This window comes from Panthera pardus, unplaced genomic scaffold, assembly GCF_024362965.1.
Source record: "Panthera pardus isolate Hobbes unplaced genomic scaffold, ASM2436296v1 HiC_scaffold_11, whole genome shotgun sequence".
NCBI lineage: Eukaryota > Metazoa > Chordata > Mammalia > Carnivora > Felidae > Panthera > Panthera pardus.
The window spans coordinates 80,059,030-80,068,454 of NW_026526666.1; the positions used below are offsets into that span (position 1 = coordinate 80,059,030).

The window sequence follows — 9,425 nt, forward strand, 5'->3', positions numbered from 1 at the left end:
CTGACTTCTTTGAGATCATAGAGGAAGGGCAGCTAATGTGATGCCCTAAGCAATCTAGGAGGCTTCCTATTTGGAGGTGTCCCTGAAGCTGGAAAAATGAGCCAGAGCTACTTTGGTAAAGAAAGGTGGGAGGGGCACTCCAGGTAGATGAAAAAGCATAGTAAAAGAAGGCACAGAGGTGTGAACTGTTTGGTCTGCATGGAGGAATATGAGTTTAGCCTGCGTCCTACAGATAAACATGCTTGGCTGAGACTCGTGGAACAGATGTCAGAGGGGCTAGTGGGGGGTTACAGAACTTGAGCTTTGGTGTTTTTCTCTACACAGTTGACCCCTGAACAATGAGGGCATTAGGGGTACCCACCTCCCGAGCAGTCGAAAATCCGTGTGTAACTTTTGATTCGCCCAAAACTGAACTACCAATAGCCTACTTTTCACCACAAGCTTTACAGATAACCGTTGATTAACACATATCTTGTATATTATATATATATATATAATGTACTGTCTTCCTACAATAAAATAAGCTGGAGAAAAGAAAATGTGATTAAGAAAACCATAAGGAAGAAAAAATATATTTATGGTACTGTACTGTATTTATTGCAAAAAATCCGTGTATAAGTGGACCCACACAGTTTCAAACCCCTGTGGTTCGAAGGTCAACTGTATGTGATCAAATACGTGTCTGTACAGGGCAGAGTGGATACAGGGGGAGTGAATACTTGTATCTGAGGGGTCAGGTAAGACTTAGGTTTTACTGCATTTCAATTTTTTGTATACCAACGATAGTACCATTTATTTCCCTGTTGCTCTGTGCCTGGCACAGCACTTTACATGCATTATCTCATCAAACCCTCACAACTTTCTGTGAAATAGGTGTTATTACCTTTATGCATAAGCTGGAAAGGAGGCGCAGGCTGATTAATAATGCCCCCAAGGTCACATGGCTAGAAAGCTAGCCCAGCTCTGAAGCGTTCTTAGAGTTCTAGACTATATTCTGCTAAGAAGATCTTGAAGTCAAGGAATCTGTCTTTAATTTTTGTGTGCCCTGACCTAGGTCTTAGAAGACGCCTAATAAACATCAGTTGAATAAAGAATGGATGACCTTCCACTTTCTCCCCGCGACAAGCACGTGCTAACGTCACTGGGAAACCTCCACACCACCAGGGGGCGCAGTACCCTTCTCTGTGCAGCGGGGCCTGCTGAGGACGCCTAGCTTCCTCTGGTTCTCTGGCTGGAGCTCAGCCAATCGCCGCGCTCCGAGAGAGCAGGCGCCGGTGGGCGGGATCCCGGGGCGAGGGCCTGCGGGCCGCTGGGAGTGGAGACGTCGGTGCTCCAGGCGAGTGAGCGGGCGGAGGACGGGGCCCGGACGGTGCAGTGCGGGCTGCGGCGCAGGTGAGCACGCGGTCCCGGCGGGCAGTTCCCTCCCCCAGAGCGGCCGCCGGGGCCGCCCGTTGCCGGGGGCACGGCTCCAGGCAGTGACCTCCGAATTAGGGAAGGGTGATCGCGAGTGTCTGCTCCCGCCCCGGCCTGACAGCTCCTCTCTTCCCAGGGCTCGGAAGCTGAGTCTGGGCTCCCAGCAGACCCTTTGCGACCAGGGCTTCTCGGCCTCAGGCACGTGGGTGAGAACGGACGCCGACAAGGCCACGAGCGTGGTGGGATAACGGGCAGGGCCTGGGAGCCCAGAGGAGGGAGAAGGGCAGATACTTGGACGTGGACCTCAGTTGCGCTCCCATCTCTGGGCTGGTCTCGAGTGACGGTCAGGGTCGGTCCTTCCACCCCGTCAGATCTCATCTGCCCTTGTTTACAGTTCTCAAATCTCGGAACTGCGGCTTCGGGTCTCATTGGGTCTCCAGGGCGCCGGCACAAGGACAGGCTTCCCGGGAACCCACTTGACCTTTACCGGACATTCAGGCTCCCTCTGTGTTGGGCCGGAAAGAATACGTTCCAGTATTTGCTGCTTTCATTTTGATACCCCAGGGATGACTTGGAGAGTATATAGCTTCTTGGAATCAGAAAAGTAGCCTGCTGTATTCCTGCCGCCTTTTGAGGGCGAGGGGGTGGGTGACTGCTGTGATTTTACACTGGCGGGTTGTCTGAGCTGTCATTCATTCATTCAACAAACTGTTTTGGGGAGCTTTGTACCAGACCGGGGAGGGGGGGGGGGGGTGGTGGTGGTGGTGCACACAGACATGGTCCTTGCTCTTTTGGAGCTGAAGTGTTTTGAGAAATGCAGGTAAGTAGGGTAGGCTGCCAGCCCAACATCTGTCACAGAGAAAGTGGTTCTAAGGGTTGAATAAATGAATGAATTGACTAGTTGGGGAATGATTAGAATGTGGGCAGGACGACAGAGAGACCTTTGCTGCATGTGGGGAGTGATATGAATTGTGGACTCATGCTTGCTATGTTTGACGGCAAATGAGGGATCTGAATGGAGGATTGCTGTTTAGAGTAAGTGTTTACTTATAGGGAATTTGCATAAAAGGAAAGAAAATGAAGTATTAGGTTTGAGGTTCTTCAGCGGAGTTTTAACAACTTCTAAGTCTTATGATTTCACAAATCTGAGTAATCTTAGAGTTTGCCCAAGAGGGAAGCTCTTCCAGATAGTGACATGCCAAGTAGATGGGAAGAAATTGCAGGAAGCTCTCCCCAAGTCCAGGACTTGGAGGAAACAATACACCTGTCTGCACTGTGTTCTTACCACTAGAAAGAGCACAAGCATTGAAGTTTGGAGAGGCCTGGATTCAAAAGCTGTGGCTGTGTCACTTCTAGTGATCCTGGACAAGTTAACATAATGTCCTTGAGCCACTGTGGCCTTAGACACAAATCTGGGCTGATAAATCCTGCCTCATAGAGGTGTTGTAAAGATCAGGTGATGACTAGTGTGTGACTTGTCCAGCATAGGGCCTGGTGCTAAGACAAAGGACCCAGAGGGGAACCTTGAGGCTGCTGCAGTTTTTTTTCCTTGATGATGATCCATTATAGTCTTGGTGCACAGAACACTGGATTTCTCCAAAGAGAATTGGAACCAAAAAGAGAGAATCATTTTATCCTTGGTGACGTTTCAGTTGTACACTTTAGACCAGAGATAGCCAAGTTGGAGAAACACCTACAGAGTGCAAATGGAATGATCTTTTAGTTGAGACTTTGGGCAAGTTAGTTAACCCTCTGATAATGCCATCCACTTCTTAGAGTAGACATGACGATTAAAGGGAATACTATATATAAACTGCTTAGCCCAAGGACTGGCATATAAGAGCTTAATTTACTTACTTTCAGGATGCTCCAGAGCCATTCCACCTTTTTTTTTTTTTCTGCCATGGGCTTGTACAGTGTTTTTTTTTGGTTGTTTTTTTTTTGGTTTTTTTTTTTTTTTTTTTACAGAAAAACTCAAGCCCTAGTTTTTCAGTGTTGGTGATATTTTTAGGAGTTTATTATGCAAAATGAGGGTATGGGCTTGGTTGAAGAGAACGTATATTGTTATTTATTTATCTATCTATCTATCTATTTTTGAGAGGGGGTGGAGGGGCAGAGAGAGGGAGAGAATCCCAAGCAGGCTCCACGCTCAGCAAGGAGCCCAACGTGGGGCTTGATCTCCTGACTGTGAGATCATGACCTGAGCCGAGATCAAGAGTTGGATGCTTAACCAACTGAGCTACCCAGGTGCCCCGAAGAGAACGTATTTTGAAAGAGGTTTGGGCAGCAGTTTTGTAAAGTATACATATGTCTCATTGTTAGGGAAATCAAGGTCAGAATAGGAAAAAAATCATCATTATATAACATCCAGAATGGTTGAATTAGGGTTTTGGCCACTTAAATATGCTCCTTATTATTTTTGTGAGGCAAAGAAACTACTTCTCATTATCTTGGAGCCAGGAGACTCACAGTGGGACTACACATGGTAGGAAAATTATGGCTGGCTGTGTTCATGGAGAAACTGCATAGAGCAGAGAAAGGCTCTTGTCCATTTCTGTAATGTTGGCAAACTGTGGAGGCAGGGCCTGGGGTCAATAACAGACTTGAATCTTTGGTAGGTAAGCTCAGAGGTTCCCTTGTGGGGAACACTGCCATGCATGGTTGTGTAATTGTCAAAGAGCATAGTACATAAAAGAGATTCTTCCCCCTTTCCCTAACAATCATGTCTTTGAAAACTGCCTAGGTTGTTTCAGGGCCCAAACTGTTGCCTAAAGCAAGGTACCCTCTTGGATTACTCTGCCTGGGGTGGATGCTCAGTAAATTGTGCCAGGCTGCCTGGGAAGTGGAGAGCCCCAGTGGGTTGGGTTGTCCATATTCGGGGAAGAGGGGGTGCTGGTTTCTCCCTAATGCGGCCTTGTGCTCTTCTGCAGATGTCATGTGGCCTGTGCTCTGGACCGTGGTGCGTACCTATGCTCCCTATGTCACATTTCCTGTGGCCTTTGTGGTCGGGGCTGTGGGTTACCACCTGGAATGGTTCATCCGGGGAAAGGATCCCCAGCCCGTGGAGGAGGAGAAGAGCATCTCTGAGCGCCGGGAGGACCGCAAGCTGGATGAACTGCTAGGCAAGGACCACACCCAGGTGGTGAGCCTTAAGGACAAGCTGGAATTTGCCCCTAAAGCTGTCCTGAACAGAAACCGCCCGGAGAAGAACTAATGGAGGACACAGAGCCCCATGGGTCCTTCTGTGGGCCATGAGTGGCCCTGCCACCGTGTCTACCCGGCTCCAGAACCCACATGTCATTTGCTTTGTTGCTTCTTCTGGCCCTTCCCGCACCACCCAGCCTTGCACATACTGGCTGCTGTTCTGTTGCCAGGCAGACACGTGAGCAGCCGAGGGGCCAGTGAAGAGGAAAGGCCCTTGGGGGTTCTGGCCTGAAGGTTGCATCCGTTGTGTGGTGCGCAGGCTTCTCCGCTTCTGGGCGTGCTGCTGGGAGAAGTGTTATAAACGATGGCCGTCTGCTTCTGCGGGGAGGCTCTTCGGCCTCGAGGGGGAGGGGCTGGAGTTGGGGCTGCCTTAGGAGGCATGCCTGCAGGCCTAGTTCCTGTGTGCACTGGGAAGAATTCAAAAAGCTACCTGGCTTCTTTCACTAGTTTGCCCTCTTCCTGTGCTCATTCTTCCTGAAATCCTATCCTATCAGGTCAGGAAAGAGACTCCTCGGGGAGGAAAGCCTTTTTCTGTTCTTGGAAGTCCAGGCAGTTTGCCTTGGGACAGGTGAATTTGCTTGAAAACAGTCATGATTTTTCACCGCCCCCCCCCCCCATCACTGTATGGTACAAAACTTGATTAAAGTGGCATCTGAGAACCATGTTGATTGAATCCTATCTTCCAGATAGTGTTGGGGTCTCCTTAGGAGTTATGCAAGTGCAGGCACTTCAGGGGTGGATAATACTGGCCTTTAACTAAGGGCTCCGGGGCCCAGGCAGTGAGTCCTGGACGTGCAGGTTCCCAGCAGCCTTTTTATCATGATGGGAAGAGGCTTATAGGATATTTCAAAGTGTGAATTCAGTGTAGACCAGGGAGCTTAAGAATTGCTATCAAATTTCCCAGTTGTACACAGAACTACATTTTTCCCTATAAAAATAATATATATACATTAAAGAACATTTGGTAGAGATTTAAAAAGGGTCAGCCCCATGCCCAACCCCAGCTAGGGCTCTAGTACAACTACAAAGGTAGCATTTGTTCCCTTTCACTAATTCTTGGCATAGGTTTTTAAGATTTTTACATTATTGTCCACTTAATTTTATATTCTTTCTTTACATAGTTTCTCATATCGTAATCATTTTTTCTATCTTATCACATGGTCTTCACAATCCTACTTTAATAGCTTCACAACTGCCCATCAAGTGGGAAAAACGTAGTTTTCAGTAATTTCCCAGTTGCTGGATATTTGGATTGTTTCTGGTGGTTCACTAGTGTAAATATTGCAATACATATCTTTCATAAAGCTTTTCCTGCATTTTGGAGTCAATGGCAGGAACCACAAATGGCATTTTGGGTGAAATGGATGTGCAGTGTTGAGGACCTTGATGCATAATACCAAAGGTCTTTCTTAAATGGCTGCAGGAATTTATACTAAATGCTGCCGCTGAAGATGTCACTAGTGCTGTTGGAAGGGCAGTGAGAGCAGAGGGTGGGAAGAGGTGTAAGAACCTATTGTCCATGAAGTCAACTGACATTTAACCTAAGTGAGCAAAAGCAAGTAAGGAGCATATGATGAAGAATGAACTGTCTTTCAAGGTGATGATGGTGGTGGTGGGGGGGGGGGGGGTTTGTCCTGCTTCTCTTCTCTTGGGACCTGAGGCCTGCTGGTATAACAGGTGGGTGGAGGTGGAATCCTGAACAGGTGGGGTGGGCGGAGCTGGGAAGATGTGGAAGGGGGTGGCCCGAGGAGAGAGCAAGTCGTTAGTGGCCCTCCTCAGTCCCTGAAGCGAGTGGCAATGCTGAAATGAGCCACTGTTGCTTTTAGGGAATAAATCTAATGAGTGTGTGAGTGTCTACCACTGAGGTAAGCATGAGATGTCTGGTTCTGCAAGGGTGTGCCTAGCTCAGCTTGGTTAGCCTGCTGGCGGGTGACAGACCAGTGCTGCCGCCCTGTGGTGGTCCTGAGCATGACCAAGCCTGGCAGCCCTTCCCTGGCAGCCCTTCCCTGGGCTTAACAAGGAGCGGCAAAGGCTCATGCCCCCAGGGGTCAGTCGGGGGAGGTGGGGGGGGGGGGGGCTTAAGTGAGCGGGGCTTAAGTGAACAGGCCAGGCCAGGAATTACAGGGACCGGCCTGCCTAAAGGGGGCAGTGGCCATGCAGCATCTTCCAATTTGTGATGCCAAATTTTTCGTTTTTTTTTTCTTTTTTCTAAAAGATGCTAGAAATTTAGAATATTACGCATTTTTTTTTTTTTTTGGAAACTTGATTTTTAAATGTTGACATTTGATTTTTTAAAAAGAATTCAAAGCCTGCTAACATACCCGTGGATTTAATTTCATCCAGTAGCTGCCAATTTGTGACTTCTCAAACTGTCCCTTTCCTTTCAGTGAAATCTGCGAGGTATACATTTTTTTTTTTTTAAAGCAGTATAACAACTTGTGGCAAATATTAGGGCCCAGGATTAGTTTCTCTTGAAACCAGTCTAATAGATATTAGACACTTAATATCTAATATCAGTCTAAGCAGAACTTTAGAGGATAGAAAACCTACAGAAACCTCACCAAAAAAGTTTTCCCACAAACTAAGACATTTTTGGATTTGCAGATATTTCAGAATAACCCTGTCACTGCTGATGTAGCTCCGCCCAGGGCCTGGCTGCCGAAGCCCTGTCTTTGGAAACCTACATTGCTCCCTTCCAGGAGTCTCATTTTATGCCCCCTCTAGGGCAGTTTCATTTCCTAGGGTTTGCCCTCACTGAATCTCTGCCGCCAGCAGGTCTATTAATATCCCCAGCTGGCTCTTTCTTTCCCACGGCTGGCCGGGATCTGCTGCCGCGGTGGAACTCTGACACAGTGCGTGCCTTCTTGCCTCTGCTCAGGTGACATCGAGTAGCAGGGTTCCTGTGGTTGTGGGCAAAGGCAGGCCAAGGTGGCTGGAATGAACCAGGGCACTGGTTTCTTCCATGCTTGCTGATTCACCTTGGAGGCACATGTCCCTCTTCTGGACTGGCCCAATTGTCACGACTCACTGAAACACATTATTAGTAAGGAGAGGTGCTTGGTGCTTGCTAAAGGTGCTTGGCCCCTTCTCGGGTGTTTTCTCGGTCCAGTGATGGTGGTGGCTTTAGAGCAGGGTTATCCTGTCTGAGCTTGGCAGGAATCACTTCTGTCCCCTCAGAGGCCCAGTGTCTGGTGCTTTTCCACTCCCTCTAGAGCCTTTCCTGTGCCTGTTGCTGTGTTAGCACAAGTCAGCTGGGCAGCTGCCAGGATAAGCCTGCCAGGGAGCCCTTTGACTCTCGTCGGCTTCCCAGGGTCCCAGGCTGGTGGGACTGTTGGCCGAGTGAAACACGATGGGATTAGTCTCCCTGAAGCTGCCTGGGAGCCGGGCAGCAAACATGGAAAAGCTGTCTTGCCTCCCTTTTCCACTTTGGTGTGGACGTCTCTGCACTTGTAGAGTGGTGAGCCAGGGCAGTGTGGCAGAGTAAAAATAAAGTGCATTCTCGAGTCCAACAGTTGAGTTATGAATACTGCCTCCGCAACTAGCTGAATGACCTTGGGCAAGTCACTTAGCCTTTCTGAACCTCACTGTCCTCATCTGTAAAATGGGGATAAGAATACCTATATTTGCTGGGTGGCAGCAGGCTAAGGTAACATGTAAAGTTTTTAGCAGGGTCTATGACAACCAGTAGGTAGGTGCTCAATAATGTTAGCTGCTTTCATTTTACTGCAGGAAAAGCCTCCATTTCCTGCAATAGTTGCATGTGTCCTTGTGATCCTGGTGAAGTGGGGATCTGGAGGCAGGACCAGCCTTGGCTGGGAGAGTGATAACAGGACCCTGACAGGCCTGGTGGCTGAGGACTTCTTAGGAATATTTTACAGAAGGGACTGCCTTGGATAAGAACCAAGCTGGCCAGACCTGTGTCACTAAGTAGCAGTTCTGTTGGTGCCGTCTGCAGGGTCAGAGATGGGAAGTGGGGAGCAAGGGGTTGCAGAATCCCCAGGAGTCCTGTATCAGGAGCACAGGTAGAGGAAAGAGCCTTGGACTTGGGGACAAGGAAACTGGGTGACATGGGACATGACCTTTCACTTCCCCTGGCCTTGGCTTCTCCACCTGCAAACTGGGGATGTGCGTGTGTTCCCTGCTGATGGTGTAAAGAGAAGGAGAAACCAATCCCGAGGATGCTTTGAAAACCGCGAGTGCTAGGTGATAGTCCAGTGAAGCCTTACTTCTAGCGCACTGGATGGCAGCCAGTCTGAATAATGAAATGGAAATAAATGCTCTTCTATTCCTTTTCTGTACACAGTCTCCCAGAGTATTTGCTAAAGAGCAGTCTTTGGGATACCAGCTTTAAGAATGGAGAAGAGTAATTAGTCTGGATTTCCCTCCAGTATCGAATGATGGGTTTGCAGATAGCTCCGTAATCTAGTTGTGTGACTAGGAAAGTCACTTCACTTCTCCAAACATCATCTGTAAACTGGGGATGCTTCTGCCTCCCTCACAGAGTTGGGAAGATTGAGGGAATCCACCCCAGGTTTGGTGTGGAGCCCTCCCCCTCTGTCCTGTTTCTCCCTTGTTGTCTGACTCCCTCCCCCACCCCCCCTCTTGTGGGCTCCATTGAGCCAACCTGCAGTTACCCTCCTCTGTATCGCATCATCTTGCCTAAACTGTCAGTCTCTTCCTGGAAATTCTTCCTATTTCTGCCAGCATTTTCTTTCTGAAAGACATTTCTGATGAGGTCACTGCTTAAAGACCGCCATGGCTCCTCTCACCAGAGCCCCTGGCATGCCTCACTCCTTTCACCAGCTTGC

General features: G+C 48.6%; 1 protein-coding gene across 2 annotated transcripts; it reads left to right on the top strand.

The window, feature by feature from the left end:
* Positions 1 to 1,258: 1,258 nt before the first annotated feature.
* On the top strand, positions 1,259 to 5,276 carry SMIM12 (small integral membrane protein 12). Of its 2 annotated transcripts, none has more exons than XM_019429936.2 (2): positions 1,259 to 1,392; positions 4,344 to 5,276. In XM_019429936.2, the coding sequence occupies exon 2, from the start codon at positions 4,349 to 4,351 to the stop codon at positions 4,625 to 4,627; it is 279 nt and encodes a 92-aa protein (XP_019285481.1). In that variant the 5' UTR covers positions 1,259 to 1,392; positions 4,344 to 4,348; the 3' UTR covers positions 4,628 to 5,276. The 2 variants fall into 2 exon arrangements, with proteins under 2 accessions (XP_019285481.1, XP_019285482.1); XM_019429937.2 differs by lacking the exon at positions 1,259 to 1,392 and adding an exon at positions 1,597 to 1,619.
* The last annotated feature ends 4,149 nt before the right edge of the window (positions 5,277 to 9,425 follow it).

Excerpts from the sequence above, each read along its gene's own strand:
- SMIM12 (XM_019429936.2), top strand. The coding sequence starts at position 4,349 with ATGTGGCCTGTGCTCTGGACCGTGGTGCGTACCTATGCTCCCTATGTC.